The sequence below is a fragment of the Chaetodon trifascialis genome, chromosome 20 (assembly GCF_039877785.1).
Source record: "Chaetodon trifascialis isolate fChaTrf1 chromosome 20, fChaTrf1.hap1, whole genome shotgun sequence".
NCBI lineage: Eukaryota > Metazoa > Chordata > Actinopteri > Chaetodontiformes > Chaetodontidae > Chaetodon > Chaetodon trifascialis.
Window position 1 is genome coordinate 5,609,211 of NC_092075.1, and position 19,384 is coordinate 5,628,594.

The 19,384-nt window shown below is 43.0% G+C and overlaps 1 protein-coding gene across 3 annotated transcripts; it reads right to left on the bottom strand.

The window, feature by feature from the left end:
* Window positions 1-2,117: 2,117 nt before the first annotated feature.
* Window positions 2,118-18,258, bottom strand: usp20 (ubiquitin specific peptidase 20). 3 transcript variants are annotated; one of them, XM_070988413.1, is made up of 25 exons: window positions 17,811-18,258; window positions 17,422-17,526; window positions 17,139-17,192; window positions 16,679-16,741; window positions 16,436-16,576; window positions 16,215-16,317; window positions 15,717-15,786; window positions 15,471-15,584; window positions 15,251-15,350; window positions 13,391-13,898; window positions 13,151-13,300; window positions 11,995-12,107; window positions 11,527-11,699; window positions 9,640-9,734; window positions 9,518-9,551; window positions 9,317-9,362; window positions 9,029-9,209; window positions 8,778-8,904; window positions 8,520-8,689; window positions 6,983-7,064; window positions 6,251-6,359; window positions 6,053-6,155; window positions 5,898-5,966; window positions 5,420-5,588; window positions 2,118-5,059 (listed from the first exon to the last, which is right to left on the bottom strand). In XM_070988413.1, exons 2-24 carry the CDS (start codon window positions 17,497-17,499, stop codon window positions 5,431-5,433), a joined length of 2,841 nt encoding a protein of 946 aa, XP_070844514.1. In that variant the 5' UTR covers window positions 17,500-17,526; window positions 17,811-18,258; the 3' UTR covers window positions 2,118-5,059; window positions 5,420-5,430. The 3 variants fall into 3 exon arrangements, with proteins under 3 accessions (XP_070844514.1, XP_070844516.1, XP_070844515.1); XM_070988415.1 differs by having other exon boundaries at window positions 15,272-15,350; window positions 17,811-17,996; XM_070988414.1 differs by having other exon boundaries at window positions 15,272-15,350; window positions 17,422-18,239.
* Window positions 18,259-19,384: the final 1,126 nt, after the last annotated feature.

Genomic DNA, 19,384 nt, shown 5'->3' on the forward strand with positions numbered 1-19,384 from the left:
GTGCAGGATCACCACTGAGTCAACTCACACCGGAGCTCTGGTGAATGAAGTGCTTCCTGTGTTAGTCATCCTCCACTCAGCTTGATGAAAAACGGCTGTCAGACAAGATGCATTACACACCTGTGGAAAGAAATGGATGGAGGTCAGTTAGCGGCAGATTGATGAGAATGACATGAATATATTAATAAATTCCATAAATAATGTCCATAAAACATTTTAAACTCAACATGAAATCTGACACATAACTAACAGAAGGACTAATGTCACGACTCTTGAAGCAAACGTCTATTTTAACGTTCTGCCAAAATAACTACATAGAGGGGTGCTGCTCTGGGGTAAGATGGGGGAACCACTCAACTGTTCATGATCTGGAATCTAAAAAATTTAGAGACAACCCTGGCAGAATCCAGATTGTTCTGACAGCTATGGCAACAAAGATCACTTGCAGGAGAGTTTATTTTAGCATTACATTGAAGCACCCACATGATGAAAAACTGTGGGTACTGCTTTCCCCCTTTCACACAAATATGTCCTGCGTGACTGGTAGTTATTCCACTTCGTTAACACAGATCTCAAACCTGCCCTCTTAAATCTATCATCTGACCTTCATCGGGCAAAGCTGCCCGCCGCCCAGGGAGCTACTGCGAGACTGAAAATGACATTCATGATGAGGATGGAAAGGACAAGTGGTCTGCTGCTCCATGCCACACCCATCCCGTCCCCGTGAATGGACACAGCAGGGACAAGCCTCTTAAAGCCAGTCTCCCCGCCGGCCGGCCTGCATTCTGCCTCTTTTATGATCTGCTGATTTAATATTCAATGACCTGCTGAGGGGAATCGAATAACCCATCAGTATATCTGGTGTCACACAAAATGCATCCCTCACGGTACAAGTATCCCAGCTTCGATGCCCCACACACGCAGAGCAGGAAACATGCCAGTGTCAACGTGATGTGGATGGATGCTGCAGCTACATCTCTGTGTGTGTGTGTCTATAAAAGACTATCCCTCAAGCCTCTAATTGTTTTTGTCTCTTACCTGAATGTCAGTGCGTCGGCTCTCCCGTCTCCAAGAATGCTCAGCATGTGCATCATATCCTCCCACCAGCCCGGTGTGTTTTCCTCTCGTTCTGCCTCTGTCTGGGCTGAACACAGCTCAGCACACGACCGGGACTTAAGATGACATCACAGCTGCTCTCAAGAGAGCAGCTCCCTCTTTATTAAATTCAAACAGGTAAACCCTCTCTCTCTCTCTCTCTCTCTCTCTCTCTCTCTCTCTCTCTCTCTCTCTCTCTCTCTCTCTCTCTCTCTCTCTCTCTCTCTCTCTCTCTCTCTCTCTCTCTCTCTCTCTCTCTCTCTCTCTCTCTCTCTCTCTGTCTCTTATGCTTAACTATGATGTTTCAGAAACCCTCAAAGTGACAAACAACAAGCAGCTTTTTTTACCCCCTCGACGATGTCAGTGAGTCGAGGACAGTACTAACTCATTTAAAGCTACATTTGCTGGTTTATCTGGAAATATCTGCAAAATTTTTGCTACGTTGCAACCAATAGCATCTTTAACATAAACCCTCTTTGTCTGTTAAATGCCGTCTTCTTTTTAAGGAATGGTTTAGATATTTGGATAAAGTTTGCAAAGTGACTTTCTTGCAGAGAGTTAGATGAGATAGATCAATACCAATTTCATGTATGCATGATAAATAATGGAGCTGGAGTCATCAATCTGTTGACTTAAAGAGTGGAAACAGAGGGGAAAGTGATAGCCTGGCCCTGTCAATGAGTCTGTTTATGCACTGAGAGATGATGTGTTAATTAGCCAGATTTGGAGGTGCTGGTAGACCAATTTTCCTCCCTTTGGATAAAACCAGGCCAGCTGTTTCCTCCTGTTTATGCTCTTTATGCTAAGCTAACTGTTGCTATTTAACTGTATCAAATATTTCTTTACATTCTATGCTCCTCGGTTGTAATGCAGGCTTTCTGTTATAATATGTGCAGCCTTGATGACATCACTATGACATCATCAGGGATATTTTCTCAATTATCCAAAAACAGCTGTCAATTTCAGTTTTCTGCTGGTTTCAGTGGTGGGTGGTTCTAATTAGAGATCAAGGAAAGCACGAATCAAAGACCAGGCAATTTTAATCATTTAACCAGTCATGAGTAATTACATCAGCTCTACAGACATTATGACGTCTCATTGCATTGAGGTCAACCACTTAAGCTCCGCTATCAAAGCATCAACATTATCATGACCACAACAGCCACACACTGTAAAACGTTGGGAAAACACGAGTCGGCGAATTCCTGATGTGCCGTCTGCAGGGTGTCATGATATTACCGATGAACTCTGCCGACCACAGCAATGCTTGTATTTTCCAGTGAAGGTGAAATTGAAATCTCACACGCATAGCTACGTGCCGTAACACAAGCAAACAAACTCACAGGTGGGGATAATTAAGTAATTACCACTCGATGTTTCTCAACACTGCAAATTAAGCTGCACGTCCCTGGTCTTCACTGTCAGCTGTTCAAACTGCTCTGTGTCTGAAAGCTGTCCGGCGTCTCTTAGATGATAGAGCTCAGATTGCACAAAGAATGTCTTTTTTCATTGCACTTACTCCCCCCAAAAAAGGTATCTAAACATAGCACACACATCCCTGGAGTATTAATATTATCTCTTGAAGATCTGTGGGAAAAAAAACACCAACACTAGAAACAGTTTTCTTAAGACAAACGGACCAATCAGCGTCCTCTATTATTAAAACACGTGAATTGCTCTTTGGACACATCACCAAACAAAACATGGATTACGACATGGTCCAGAATAAAGTTAAACATGGCTGACCTTTGACATGTCATGGCGAGAAAATTTTGGAGAAATGAATAACATTAATGATGGCTGCCTTTCATTTAGTCTTTAATTGTTCTGAAGTGTTTTAAAGATTATTTTCAGTTATTCGGCCGTGGAAATTTCTGTTTAAGTATAATAAGCGTAATTACTGCATTGGAGAGACAAAAAGATTAAAAATCTATTTACTAATTGTGCAATAGTAATTTATGTAACATGGCTACTTGAACGGAACTGTAATAATAATCAAAATGAACAAAAACATAATATATAGTTGAATTTGTCCTCGTTTGGGCTTTCAAATTTGGTATTTATTGACAATAATCAATAAATGTGACTATTAATAATATTGAAAGGGCACAGAAAAGTGCAGTACACTCAACACTGTGTCTTGACTTTGAGACTTTAACTGCTTAAAATGTGGCAGCAAAATTTGCCAAAGCAGATCTATAAAGTAAAAAAAAAAAGGCAAGCATGTGATTTATCTAAAATGAGATACAGGAGGGCTTCGTTTATTTAGCTAAATTTGAACTAGATTTTAACCTGGCACATGAATCCAAATTTAATGCACAATTTTAAAAAAATCTACACAATATATAATCTTATGTTATTGGAGATATTTCGAAGTAAAACTTTGCTGCAGCGATCAATTCTCAAATAAAAAAAACACTTTGAGAAACTCTGCGTGTTGGCTGTTTCAAATGGAAGTCAGGGGTCAATATCAGGAGCCGTTTGGTCTCAGATGTTGCTGTGTTTATCACTCTCATCTGTGATCAAAAGATATAAAGAAGCACGAGATCTGAACGTAGCTTTCTGGAGGCAAAGCGCTGCAGTTTGGAGGCTGTTTCGAGTCATCGCTTCCTGAAAATGATTTGAGAAAACAAGCCATAGCGCCTAAACTAGCCGACAGGAGCACTTTTACATAAAATGCATCGTCAACACCTCATAGTGCAACATCCCTGCCACAGGGTACAGTTTCCTTTTTCTGATGACCTGATGAGGAAACATGTACGAAGATATTCTGCTGAAGATAAACCAGATCAATGAAACAGCGATCCTTGCTGTTGTAACAGGTGGGGATTTGTGCATGTTGTGCTAATCATTTGTGATGTCAGATTATTTCTTTCCTGCTAAATCGTTCCATTTCATTTAATACTGCCTTCTCTTGGTATAAACAGGTACTGCATCATTGGTCATTTTCGAATAATCTCTGCAAAGAACTGATGTGAGGTAACTCACACAGACATGTTTCAGAAGAATTACACACTTATTATGTAGGATATCCTCAGAAGATACAGAGATATTTTTCTCTAATAACTCCTCTGTGATTTACCATCACTGCACCACGTATGTAACCCTCCTTTAACTTAAGTCCTGCTTCTTTGCCATATATAATTCGCTATTCCTCTATTCTGTTTAAAATTCTAGCCATACATCTAAAATGCCCGTGTGCCTCTTTATCGACGCCTCATCCTCTCAGTGAAATGTCCCTGCGGGCCCAAAGAAAGAAGCTGCAGCTACATGCATTTTGAAGCTTTTCGACTAAAAATCACCCTGAAAATAGCCTTTTTGAAACACGTGCACATTTTATGGTTTGAAACAAACCTGCTGTGTTGGGTTTTTTTTTTCGTATGGTTCCTTCATCTGATCATTTCACTGGCTTAAACAAACGAAAGACTCCCATTCCTGAGGGCTCAGTTATACTGTGTGTTTAAGGTCGGAGGTGCAAGAGCAAGATTGATGCGTTATCTCTCACTTGATGTCTGAACTTGTTGCTATGTAACTAGTAAACAGGCAAACAACAGCTAGCTTATTAATGTCTCTTGGTTGCCGCTTCCACTGAAGAAGAAAAGGAGAGTCCTCAAACCAAACATCACACTGTAGTTCTGTTTTTGCTCCTCAGCAAACTGGCTCATGACACCCGTTCAGCAGTATATGACACCTAGTCACTACAGCAGCCACTGAAACACCACGGCTACCAAAAACAGCTCCAGAGATGTGGCAGGACGTCTTATTTTTACACCTTAACACTGCGGATCAGAGTTATCCAATAAATAAACTACGTAATATTTAAGTACCGCTTCACCCTCCTGCGACACGGCTTCAGAATAATGCGTTGCTACATTTACAAAGTGCTCACGGCGAGTCGTCTTCAGCCAGGTGCAAATTCCTCAGCTTCCTGCGAGGGCAGGAGTGGAAAGGGGAGTCAGAAGACCTGCAGATAACGAAAAGTTGAAAACAAGTTGAGAACACCCTGAACGGGGCCTCAATTCAAACAGTGGAGCTTGACTTTACTGCTGTTTATCAGCTGAGCGTGCTGCATCCATTATTCTTGGCTGCATGTGTAGATATCCTAAATCCCGATGGCCAGGAGGAATTCATGAGGTCATGCGGTTGACGTAAGCAAGGTGGGTGGGAAAAAATGACCTGTTCAAAGAGCAGCTACAAGCTACACGACCACAGCCTCCAGCAACGCATGATTGCATGCGCGTCCGTGTACATGCAGGGGGAGTGTGGCTTCTTCTGAGGGATTACGGTGGTTTTACAGAGAATGTCTATAAGCAAACATTCAAACCTCTTTTCAGCTCATAGCGCTCTGGTCTCTGCCTCGATCTTCCTCTCTCCGTGAAGGCTGTCAGGGTCAGCCGGTGCCACCGTCTGTCTCACTGCAATCTCAGGGCCTCCGCCATAAATACCCAACAAGTACTGCCACGTCTCCTCTGAGATCTGACCGTAGTCTGCACCTTGAGGGGAGCAACGCACAGAAAATTAGAAATACTGCCTTGCAGTTGTACGCCTCCATTTACACCCATGTCTGTCCAGACTTCAAATATGGATGTTGCTGCTGCTGGAGTTGAATAACGGCTGGTTGTTGTCATCATTATCTTGCACTGTCTTCCACTCTCTTCCCCCTCTCCTATCTCTCTCCAGCTGCACTATCAATTAAAGGCAAAATGGGACCTCTGTGCCAGCTGAGGCATAAAAACACACATTGAATGTCTGTTTTTCTCATTTCCACCTTTCCACCCTTCTCAGTCAGCGCTGAGGTTTACCTTGCTTGAGTTGTATGTGTCCTCCTTTCATGACACCAATTTTACTGTTGTCGATGGGACCAGGTGGCTCTGAGAAAACAAATGATAAGAAATGTTTTATAGAGACAAAGATGGCATTAATGCACCGCTGTATTTGTCTAAGGGCGGGGTCGTACCATTGTCTTTGCCCTTCACAAAGCTCTCCCACTCTCTGAACCACTGCATGCTGATGCACAGGATCACCGTGGGAGCCTCCTCAGCCTGAAACTCTTTGTTCAGCTACAGGCAAGAGAGAACTGCTCATTCAACATCCAGCACAAAGCATGAAGACATCATGACATGCAGATAAACCCTTGCAGAGTACAGGCTTTTACCTTGATGAAGGTGTCTATTTCCATTTTTCTGCGTTTAGCCAGAGCTTCGATCTCCACCTGGCAGATGGCGCACATGTACAGGTGGTTCACTGCTGGACCGCCTCCAAAACTGAAATGAACATTTAACAGAAAGGCACTTAAAAGATACAGTGACAGATGGACACAAATGAATGTGAATGCATGCATCCAAATCATTCAATCAACATTCAACATTCTGATTTTTAGTTGCCTATTTACACGTCCAGCAGACATGGAGCAACATCAGCATTCATCTGGGAAAGAGGGAAACATCTGGTTCTTTGGCTGCTAAATGCTCCCCTATATTCACAAGCCAGTCGCTAACTTTGTCTGCGTGCCGTTGATTTTGCAGGTGTTGCACACTTGATTTTAAAGCTTTGTTTTTAGAGCTTCATGCCTGCTGCCTACAGCTGGAAACAGAGCTGAAGTTGAAGGTCATGGAACCAAATCTGTGACTGCAGTCAAACAGCCTGGACCGTCCGCGATGGTTCACACGACACTGTTTTGGTCACACACCTCCAACAATTTAACCATATTAGCCAACTTGCAATTCTAGCATTGGTATGAATGCTTTTTCACATCAACCAGAGGACCTGGAGTGTGGTTGGAAAATTGTAGAACCAGATGGAGGGTTAGGGTTAAGGTAACACTTGCAGGACAAACAGTATTGTGACCATAAGGAAGTGCTGAACTCCAAGTATGGTGCATATTTACCTGTTGTAAAGGTACTCCCATACATTCTGGGGAACAATCACAACCAGGTCATCAATGTAGTGGTATTTATTAGGAGGGATCCCTGCACAGAGAGAAAATAGGTCACATTTTAAGGAGACATCTTTACGACTTTCTCTCATCTGCACTGGAGACCAGTAAGAGTTCCAACAACTATGATGCATTTTTTCCTCCGCCCACACAAAATCCGCACCCTCGTTCCCACCATCCTCTTAAACAATGATGGCCTGTAAAGCACAAAAGCAACAAAGCCATGTTTTTCTAAGTGAGGCACGGAAACCCGCCAACGATCATACAAATCCAATAGAAACACCTGGAAGTAATATGTATATATATCATTATGTGAAATATTTGTGAAATGATGGAACTTTGTTATGTGTTTTTGGGTTATAACAAGATTTTTTCATTTTAAGAGCTGAAATATCTGCTGATGCCAGCAGCACAGCAGCTGTCCTCCATCATTTACCAGATGTGAATCTGCTGAATAATGTGCCAAAAGCAGTGTGTATGGAGAGGGTAGCAACAGGTTTAAGGGAACTGTGAGAAAGCTGAATGTATTTTGTTCTAAACTGTTTTGAAAGGCGGAAATGGAAGGCATGGGGGGGAACATTGGGTAAGTGATACTGATCAACAACAGAATCGACTTCCTGCAGATAAGATGCGATGTGTGTGAGTTTTTAATATGGGCACTCGTGATTATTTCAGGTCCATAATGTTAGGACAAGAAACTGAAAACAAAAGAATGGTGTAAAAGTTCTATGACATCAATGCATTAATATGTAAAACAGAATTTAAAAAAAGCATCAATCCTGCATCATCAGGAGACACATAAAGCTGTGTGTCATCAGCATAGGCGTCGACGGCTGCTACTAAGAACTCTCTGCCAGGAAGAGGCAAACAGTTCCAGACAGTCGAACATGATCCTTCAGTCTATTCAAGAGAATTTTGTGACCAAATGTCTCAAAAGTAGCTCTTACGTTGAATGAAAATGTTCATTGGTACTCATCAGCTCGCCTCCCAGTAACTTTGAAGTCGTCTTCTTTACATGTGTTGGTAGAGCTGGTAAAGCCTTCAGCTGAGGACTCAATCACCACAGCTAAAATAAGCTAAGCTAAGTTAAGCTAAGTTAAGCTAAGCCTCCTTATCATTGGCTGACGGCTTGTTAAAACATGCTTTGTCTTCTATTCCTACACATTTAATATAGAATATGTGATTCTGAGGATTTTGAGTTGTTTACAAGCACATTTTGAGCAAAGAAGGTATCTTATCAAGTAATGCTGTTGAGTAATTAGTCTGGTAAAGTCCTTACTGTTTCGATTAGTAATATGTGCCCAACACTGCTTATCAGTAGCACTGGCTTCTGCTGGAAATGCATCAAGCTGCAAATATGCAGCTGTTTTCACAGGCTGAGTAGTAACAGACCTTTATGTGTGAAATCAGTTAAGCTCCCCTTTAAGGAAGCATGTACATCTTGCCTCGGTGTGATAAGGCAGGAATTTGACCTTTTCCAGACGCTCACCTCCGTGCTGACAGAGAAACGTGTGGTTGCTGATGGGACCCGGTTCTGCGAAGGTGTTGAACTTGTTCAGCCACTCTCTGGAGATGTAAAACTGCAGCAGGCTTGGCTCCTTCATACTGGCCAGAGCCACCACCTTCTGCCTCTCTCTCACCGACTCCTCGCTACTTTTCCTGCATGAGTCCAGGAAAAATGCAGTCAGTAACAACACTTTGACTAAACCTGCATAGAGTCAGTATTATGGGGTCTTTAAAGGCTTACCTATAGAACAACACATAGGCCTCTGCATTCTGCACCACTGTCTCATGGACTTCTGTGACATACTGGTCATCAAACTCATACCACTGGCCATTGATCACATTCTGACAGTAAGCTATGTAGTGCCCACCTAAAGCAAGAGTGAAAGAGGAGAATATAAGAAGAGATAGCTAAAGCATAGCTGAAATTATGTGTTTGCTCATTCTCTAACATCTGAAGTCTCCTGATCTGTAGGAAATGAAGTTATCTCATACTTCCTGCGGTGCCATGGTGGCAAATGACTGACAGCAGATCGTAAGTGGTGACTTGGGACGGACTCTCTTTAGCGAGGAAAGGTCGCATGTCGAGGCCCTCCAGTGGGAAGGAAACGTGGCTGCTAATCTTGAACGAATACATGACCTCGTGTCGGAAGCGTTTCAGGTGAATGCACAGAATCTGCACAGAACATTTTGGAACAAACACTTAATGTGGCCGACCACATGCAAAACTTGTTACCAGCAGCAAGAAGGAGATCAGATTAACAAAAAAAAACAAAACTATACCTCGGGAAGTCTAAGTACTTTGCAATATTTGACACCATTTCTCAACCTGTAGAAAACAAAACACTGTGTAAATAAGTCTAAATGAAAATGATCCTCTTTAAATTGGTTGTTTTTAAGCATGTGGCTTACAAAATCATCATTAAAGAGGAGAATTTTTCCCGTTCTAATGCGTCTGCAGCTGAATTTCCTTTACATACTTACTTTTTACATCTCTCACAGCTGTACATGTTGTCCCCTGAGAAAAGAATGAAAGTAAATGTAAATTCTGACAGAATCTTCTCATCTACACTCGAGCATTACAGCTGAAGTGTAACACTGTTTACCTTTGAGTTCATCTGCAGCGAAGAAGGCAGCGAGGCAGTCCTCTAGGGTCACCATGGGCCCCCAAAACCAACTGGGAATACATGAGACTACGAACCTGTTCAGAGGCATAATACAAAGACGAGCAACGATTACAACCCCATACAGCTGCAGGGCCTCTTTGGCGTGATCACACTGACAAAAATGACCTTCATGTGGGTCAGAGAGGATGAAATGAAACAGCACCAAAAGCAGTGCCGCCTGGAGCGATGTTAGCTCCTGACGGGGTCTTTGATGGCAATAAGCTGGAGGGGCAGCTTTCAGCCGAAATGCACCTGATCTCACAGTCCCCTGAAAAGGCTCTGCTGCTCACCACTGGAAGAGGGCTCAAGGGTGTTTTCACTTCTCTGAGACTCAACTTAAACTTGCATCAACTGCTTTCTACCACTTGCGTGACATTAGCAATCATTTGGAGTCGCCTTTCTGGCAATTTGATGAATCAAAGCCCAGTGTTCGCTCTACTCGTAGCTCTGTTTTTATCACCACCAACTCCTCTGGGAAATGTCTGTCTCTTTAGCTGCTAAATGCTCCACTGTGACCCCCACCAGGTATCTAACTTTGTCTCTCTGTTGCTGGATGTGCATTAAAGATCATGCAGGCAAACATCCCACCACCAAGGAAGCGCTGCTGCTGCCACCTTGGGTTCAGTTAGACCATTTTTTTAATGCAGGCTTGCTGAGATTAGCATGGGTAAAAGACTGAACTGAATTATGCTCCTTCATCAAGGTGTGCGGAGGATGGCTGGCCCTGAGCTCTAGAAAACTCCACCTGCGCTTCCTTGGATTCGGTGGCTCAGCACTCAAATCTTGTCCTGGAGCACTGGGTCAAGCATTTCAGAGCACTCCACATAATCTCTCCAACCCATCAGTCCTGGACTGACTCCAGACACTCTCACTGCATGAACCACCCACAGCTTTTATCAGCGTTGAGGCATGAAAAACAACTTTTTTTGCTTTTAAATTCCTGATTTCTGTCCAACCAAACCAAACAATGGAAGGGCTGAAATAGGTCACAGTACATTTAAAATCAATCCATCCGGGGTCACTGGGGGGGGGGGGGGGGGGGGCTGGAGCCTATCTCAGCTGTCAATGGGCGGGAGGCGGGGTACACCCTGGACCGGTCGCCAGCCGATCGCAGGCCAACATATAAACACAAACAACCATTCACGCTCACACTCACACCTAGGGGCAATTTAGAGTCACCAATCAACCTAATGAGCATGTTCTTGGTCTGTGGGAGGAAGCCGGAGTACGGGAAGGACATGCAAACTTCACACAGAAAGGCCCGACCCGGGAATCAAACCGGCGACCTTGTTGCTGTGAGGCACGCGCACTACCTGCTGCGCCACCGTGCAGCCCGACATTTAAAATATGGTGATTAATTATGAAAGAGAATCAGCTGTGGTGCTTCTTTACTTCCTGTGATCAGCAATGTGCTTAATTTTCAGAGATATCAGAGTTCTGCAGGGATGGTGTACTTTGGCAGGCCAAAGCATGATACAGTTTGGATTTAACACATTTTGCTCAGCATGGCAATCTTCACTGATGAACACCACTTGATGAATTACACAATGGTCACATGACTTGACAACACTAAACAACCCTTCTGACTTCTGAACCAGAAGTGCAAAAATGCTGACTCATGTCTGGGTTTTAGGATTTATTTCTGCAGAACCCTACGTGGAATAAAACAGTGGCCTTCCTCAATAAGATAATCTCAGGTGATATCTAAACAGTCAAAATGAAACCGCTAACTTCTGATGATATCACATCAGTGACATCAGCATGTCTGTGGGCGATTAGATTCTACTGAATTCAAGCGTCTGTGTCGTAAGAACGGAGCTCACTAACCGCCGTATGGAGTCCATGATGTAGGAGATCCAGCCCTGCGAGCTGTACGTGTCGGGGCACACGCCCGTCTTGACGGGAAGGTTTTGATGTATGGAGGAGTGTAGCTTTGCCAAGTCCTCTTTACCGGGAATAGGGAGGGACAAGTCTTGGAAGGTTTCCACCGTAGTTGAGACCTGACACACATTCAGAGATTTGGCTTACACAGCATGCCTCTATCAGTCAGAGCAGAGCTTTAAACAACACGCTTTCTCAAAGAGTTCAGAAATAAATGCTGATCTCAACAACAACAAAGTGTGACTTGTTCAATTTAATCATGTAAAATACAAAAATATACTGAAATGACACGACTGCACAGGCCTTCACCTACATTTCATTTCAATCAAAAAATATATTATTATTTAACAAACTGAGGTTTCTGACTTATAATGTAGCTCCCTCTGGTGTCGAAACACGTGAAGCACATCTCACCCTGTCGCAGGTTAAACACTGGACCAGACTGAGGATGGAGCCGTCAAAGATGTCGGAGATCACGCTGCGATAGTGGGACTGTTTCTTCTTCCTGGCACTGAGCATCAGCTGAGCTGGAAGATTCATGGCAGCATATCAGAGGACAAACTGGACCGTGCTGATGCTGTTTGACGTGGACTGGCAGAGCACCTTCATCAATCCAGCGTTGCCAAATATCTTAGAAACCCTCCCTGAATTCATCACATTAACATCAAATCAAAAAGACCCTCATATTTGCCAGAGATTCTGTTTTCTGGTAATTCCCATGTTTCCACTCGGAAAATCTGTTGAGGTCCAGCACATTTAAATCTCTCCGGTCATAATGCCTGTGAAAATAATTCTCGATTCTCGATGTGAAAGCATCATGGCTGTTTTCCCCCAGCTGCCTCTCTGATGTCTGCCCTCCCTCTCACATCTAGCTCTGTGAATTCAGGGTTTATTTTGACCAAACCAGGGTTGATGATGATGGCTGGAACAGTGAAAAGCAAACTAAGGGTTTGCTGAGTTGTATTTTGTAAAATTGCTGTTTCCATAAATGGAGTCTGGTGGGTTTGGCGAACACGATGGCGGCTGTGTCTGGCTAACCAAAACGGATCTTACTCTTAAACACAAAGGTTTGTCGCTGTAGGGATCCTTTCCGTAATGTAGTCAGACAATTAGAATAACAATATGAGCGTGTCAGTGGCAAAAACAAACACTTTGACTGGATGAATATTGACGGTGCACAAACGCCCGGAGGGATTACATGGCGGCCGTTTCGCAGCTGACAGCTGCAGCACTCTCATGCGACGCTGGACTAATTTCAAGAATTGCTGCCTCCATTAGTCACCTGGACAAAAAAATAAGGTCCATAAATACATAGAAAATCTGACTGGAATTTTCCACATTTATCCGGGACATTGAAACGTTCTAGGACACGGGGGCCAGCACCAATTTTTTTTAACAAAGACCATGTTTGACTTCTTCATTTGTTTGACTCTAACAGGCCTGTCATGGCTGCTAATATAACCTTAAAATATTTCATACGACATTGTACAGAGGTTTAAAAACCTGGAACTCCCCAGGAGTCAGCAGAAATGATGAAATGTTTTGAATAAGCGATGAGACACTTCCTTACCTTTTTTGAAGGAGTACGCAGGTCCTGCGGAGCGGAGCGGGCTGGACCGAGGTGGACTGGAGGACAGTTTGGGATGCAGCTCCTGAAGGGTTCGCACAGGACTGCAGGGGATGGACTGGGGTTGGGTCATGGATGCTTCATTGTCTGGCTCTAGAAAACAGTGTGTTGGATGAGCAGAATTTTAGAGACGAATGAGCCACATGCTAAGAAAAGTCCACTTTCATACTCCCGCTGGTCTACCTGAGGTCGTGTTGCTCTGGGTTTGCCCAGTATCAGATAACTGGTTGTTCTCTTGGCTTTGGACCTCAGTGTTTGGGGTCATCGTTGTCTCCTCTTCCTCTCCCCGCTCAGGAGCCCCGTCCTCAGCTGCTGTATCCACGTCAGCGTCCTCATCCATCTCTTGGGAGCCTCCACGGAGGGGTGAGCCTGACACCCTCCTTTCCTTCAGCCTCTCTTTTTCTGAGATCACCCCGGCAGTACTGACGCCCACCAACCCTGCTGCCGGCGACCTGACACCGTCACACTCATCCTGCAGGAGCAGCTCGGCCTCACCCGCTCCTCCTCCCTCCCCCCGGTCGCTGCTGGAGCCAGAGTCGCAGGAGAGGAATTCATCCTCAGACGGGGAGCGGTCTCCATCTCTGATCTCCTCGCCGTCACTTCCGTCGCTGCTCATGCTGCACTCCGTCAGAGGCTCCTTCAGCTCTTCGTGCAACTGGTCCATCAGACAGCGCAGGAACTCCTGAGTGTCCTGACACAAGAAAAGCACATCGCATTCAGCCGAAAGGAGGACGCTGGAGCATGACTACACACACAGAGACAGTTTTGCAGAGAAGTTGGACATGTTTTAATGGATGACAAATAAATGTCTGTAAACATAAAGATGGAGGAAGAAATGTGTGAGGAATGATGTATTTGTTTTTGCAACAAGAAAGCATTTTGTACATTGGTAAGTCAGGGTATGTGCAGTAATCATACCCACTGCAGACAGCGGGTACGAGGCAAAACTCACTATTATTTAAAAAGTACAAACAATCGCACTCAAACAAATCCTGATATTTCCAATCAAACATGCACTGAGCCTGGATCAAACATGAAAACATTTTGAGTCTGAGGATAATTTAGCGTCTTACAAAGAATCAGACAAACTCAACTCAAATTGAACTCAGTGTTTGATTTGAGCTGTTAAATTGTTTGTGTATTTCAAGGGATGATTCAGTATCTCTGACTTCCCCAGAGTCAGACAAAGTCACAGATGTTTTGTAATGTTTCTGGAGATGGTTAGATTAGCTTAGCACAAAGACTGCAAACAGGGGGAAACAGTTAACCTAGCTCTGTCCAAAGCCAATAGTACCCACCTACCAGTCCCTCTGAATCTCACCATATTATATCTTATTTAATTTTTCACAAGCACTGAAGTATAAAAGTTGCACCTTGTGGTTAGGGTCAGCGTTTCCCCTGGGTCCAGCCTTTATGCTAAGCTAACTACTTCTCTGTAAGAAAAGAGTCTGGAGTCAGTGTCTGGTTTGTCCATTCTGGGTTAGTGTAGAGACATGGCGGACTCCGTGGAAGAGGACCCACTCCCTCAGTACATATAAAGAGCTCGTTCTAAGGTCACAAAAACACAATTCTTATTTTCAGGTGGTTATTCATGAAATGTAAGTATGAATATTTTATTCCATATTCAACCGATTCTGCTAAATCTTACACACTGGACCTTTAAACCTCTCTAAGAGGGTTGGCTGGACTAACGAAAGTGTGCACTGTAGTTTAAGTAATTATGACCCATTTATCTCTTGATCACCAAAGAAATTGGAAGATATCTGTCCTCTCCTACAGTTCCTCCCAATGCTTTCCACAGAGAGACAGAAAGAAATCTATGACTTTGTCTGGTTCTGGGGACGGAAGAAAAAACACTAAAATACCCCCAAAACTGAGCAGCACACAAACACGTAAAAAGAACTCAAGTCAAACTTTGGTTATTAATAACTAAAGTGGCTGTTTGCAGGAATAATAAAAGCTATGTTTAAGGAATGTATGAGAAAAACACACAGGGGTTCACAGGACAGTGTCAAGCTGTTGAGTGATGCCAGGTGTAGTTACCTGCTGGGTGCTTGCCCCTACCTGCTGAGCGTAACCCCGAAACATGGGGTTTACTAGTTTGATGCCATGAGACAGACTGGTAGGGACAACATAGCTGGGCCTGGGAGGGTAGCCGCCATGAGAGTTAGTTTAATATACTGTAAATGATTCATATACAATGCACAGCTGCATTCTGTCACTCGTCTCGAGCTGTTTTATCTGACTTTTATGTGTTTATTACCGTTTTTTATGCCAGAGTTCTGAGATGAGTTTCTGGTAGCTCTTACAGAGAGCAGGCTTCTTATCAGTCCGGACCAAACCACTGCAGTCCAGGAAGAACTGAGTGAGAGGAGGGCTGGTGAGGAAAGAGAGGGGGGGAAAACACACATCAACACAGCTGTTTAAGTAAAGGAAAATGAATGAATAAACACAGAAAAAGACACATCCCCAGTAATGGACTAAATGTAATGAGAGGATGTGACCTCACCAGTTGGACAGGGCCTGAAGAGCCGCATTCATGTAGCAGGAGTTTCCAATGTTTTTCATTCCAGTCAGGCCTATAAATGTCAGAGAAAAAAGAGCCGTAGTATTATTTGTATCCTCAAAGAGGCCAAAAGTGTACAAACTAAGCAATTTAGACCCAAACTCGCATTTTTAGAAGAAGTCGAACGGAGAGGACACCACCAAGGGTTAATCACTAATGCTAGTGTGGATTAAAAGAAACAGGCCTCGTAACTATTCCCAGGACTCAAAGCAATTATACGTATTAAATGTGGCAGCTTTGACCTCATATTACGAGCACATGGAAAAATCCTGCACTGATTTCAATAATCATGGGAAAGATTTTTGGAGCTGATTCTTCAGTGTTGTTTAATTGACATTTTTGTCCAATTAATAACCAAACCACAACAAATGAGTGTGATCTGAGGAGCTTCAAGCGAACTGTTGTTCAGGAGAAGAAATGCTGACAGCACACTTGGTGTACCTCTGGGTTTGAGCTCATCCTCCTCCGACTCTGAACCTTCTTCTTCAGCCACAGCAATTGGTACGGCTTTCAGTGGGTGACCTATTGACTGAGGAGCTGCTTCCTGGGAAGGTAATTAAGAGCTACTATAAATATGAAATTGAAATTGCATCACAAGCATTTTAAATCCATCAAGCACAAAGGAAACATGTCCGATGAGAGGCGTGACCTTGTTGTCGTACCTGCTCTGTGGCTTTACAGTGGTGAGGAGCAGTGGGAACAGGCACCAGAGCGGGCCTGTGCTCCAAAAACACCTCCCGCTCGCACACATAACACCAGATCCTGAACGTCGTCAGGTTCACGGTCAGATTGTGCTTTTTGGCCTAAAGGAAACAAACTCACAATCATTCAAAGTCCACCAACAAGGCAAACTGATGACAAGAAGAGCAGAAGCTGGTCGGTCGGTTAGTGTGAGAGGGTTTTACCTGCGCGTGCAGGGTGCTGTGATCAGAGTAGGACTCTCCACAACCAACATAAGGGCAGTCATTCTACAGAGCAGAAACACGATATCAGACAGGAATTTAACGCTTCTGAGTCCTCTCTTCTATCTTGCAAAGACATTACATCACAATGCCTTCCTGTCTGTCAGATTAACTGGATTAATATAATTAAGTTCATGCTAGAATGTGAATCAGAGTATAAAGTCATAGCTGCAACTGCACATATTGCGTATTTGCTTTCCTGCCTCAAGAGATGCTGAATTTATAATTACATTTAAGCCCCACATCGTCATTAATTATTAAGCACTCACCTGACCTTATCTCAAATGGTTTACCATAAATGCAGTGCTAGCTGTGTCTGCAGCAGTCATCAGTTATGTGAGAAGGTGCGCAAGCATCACCAGCAATCATTCAACATCTTACAAAGAAGGAGTCCCAGCCTTACCTGCAGACAGGCCCACAGGTTTGGGCCCCCTGCTCCGCAAGACTGGCAAGTTCCCTGCAGACAGAGGACAGAATAGAAAGGAATGGAATAAAATATTTGATATGCACAAACATTTTGGTTCACTTAGAAGGAGCGAGAGCAGCACCACAGAGTTTCCAGCATGTACTTCAGCTCATGTGGTTTCTATTACAGTGTGAACTCATGGAGACAAGGCTGCTAGTTAACTTGAATGGACATCTTTGACATTGTGCATGACATTTCCAGTGAATGAATGAAAACCCACCTTGGATTTCTGGAGGAGGTCCTCCTTGGTGACCTCTCCTATGGAGTCCAGGTGAGGACAAATGTCTTGTTCGGCCATAGCTGCCCGGTCTCTTCAGGGGGACGTCTGTTAATTTGACAGGGCAGTAATAATAAAACTGTGGTAATTCAGATCTTTTAGCTTAAGCTAGCTGGGTCGTCTCAGCACAAAAGCACGACGTGCAGCCAGAGATACCACACGCACCTCCTCTCTGACTGACATGCTAAGTTAAATATCTATAGTGTTGTTCAGGCCATCATTTCTCAATAAAAACCCACAGAATCTCACAGATCTGCAGAGTGAAAGGCCTACAAACGACAGCTCAGAAATCATCTCGATGACAACAGCAGTTATGAATGATTCGTATTTACCAACACAAGCAGCTGCCACGGTGATAATCGCTATTTCTTATATTTCCTATAAATAATCCATACTGGATGCGGGCAGGCGACTGTATGCTAGCAAGATTTCGAGGAGCCGAGTCGAGAGACGCGATACCCCGGCCCACCATCCCCAAACATCTCCCCCCTCCCATCCACAGCACGGCACGGCACGACGCAGGGCTGAGGGAGGAGGAGACACGGAGACGTCAACTAACACAACCCACTGTTATAAAGTATTTGAATTATTTTTTTTATCTTGTGACTTATATGTCTTTGTCATGAAATTGATAGATGTAACGTAATTCAAAATATTGCACAAACAACTGGAAGGCTCTCTGGCTGGACAGCTTACTAGCTAGCTAAACATCCTTAACGATAAGAAACATTTCTATTCGCTAACGGTAAAGTTTCCTGTTTACGGATGTGACGTAATACTGTACGTCGGTTAAATGGTCCCCTGAAGCCACTGTGGGAGGGATGGTTGCGTATATCTGTCTAAGTACGGTACCGCCAGCAGTAGAAAACGTATTCAGATCCTTTACCTCAGTAAAGGGAGCAATACCTCACTGTTAAATTACTCCACTCCAAGCAATCGTGCGGTATTCATACTCAAGTAGAAGTACAAAAGTATAAGTAGCAAGAAGTACTTGAAGTGTCAAAAGTAATAATACTCATAAGACTGCAGAATGACCCCTGTTTGTCTAGCATTACTAGACTATTACTGGATTATTATTATGTATGCATTGCTGCCTTTACGTTGTAGCTGATCAAAATTAAGCTAATATTAATTACTTGTTATACTATTCAGTAGTTTGATCTATGCATCATATTTTATAAACTGACGAGACATTTTGTATGTAAAACTTTGATCTTCAAAATAAGTAAAGTTATCATAAATGTAGTAGCATAAAAAGTACACAAATGAATTATGCACTACAGCACTAGAGTGAATGTACTAATGTTACGTACTCCACCACTGGGGACAGTTAAATATCTCAACAGCTCTTTTGAAATAAAAGGATATAAACCCAATAGACAAGGACGTTACAAACAAAACTGTAATGGAATTATAATCAAAATATGTTATAGACATTAAAAGAAAATGAATTAGAAAATCACCTCATTAAAGTCGTTTAACAGATTAAAGAGAAAAGACTTGCCTGTGTCTGCACCTTGTAATTTCAAACTCTTCTAAATTACTCAAAAAAACATTTAAAAAATAGGTAAATGAAATAAAATGAAAATAATTCCTCAATACAATTAGATATCATGTATATACTCCATTAAATTATCATTAAGTTTTTATTAAAATGCATACTGCATACATCTATGTACTACTATGTATATAATTAAATATAGAATTTACATACATGCATGGTATTCATAATAAATACATCTCATGTTTGTTTGAAATTATATAAATACATTGTCAACAGAATAATATACGTTTTTTGAATTAAAATTTATTTTAAAATGTGATGGAAAGAACAAATCTCCCCTGTCTAATTCAGTATGATGTACGAAGTATATTAAGACTGCATAGTAACACTGTTCCTGAGTCA

Excerpts from the sequence above, each read along its gene's own strand:
- usp20 (XM_070988413.1), bottom strand. The coding sequence starts at position 17,499 with ATGGCCGAACAAGACATTTGTCCTCACCTGGACTCCATAGGAGAGGTC. Across the intron at positions 16,577-16,678 it reads ACAGCACCCTGCACGCGCAG|GCCAAAAAGCACAATCTGAC; the intron begins GTAAAACCCTCT and ends TGTTTCCTTTAG. Across the intron at positions 6,360-6,982 it reads TGGGAGTACCTTTACAACAG|TTTTGGAGGCGGTCCAGCAG; the intron begins GTAAATATGCAC and ends TGTTCATTTCAG.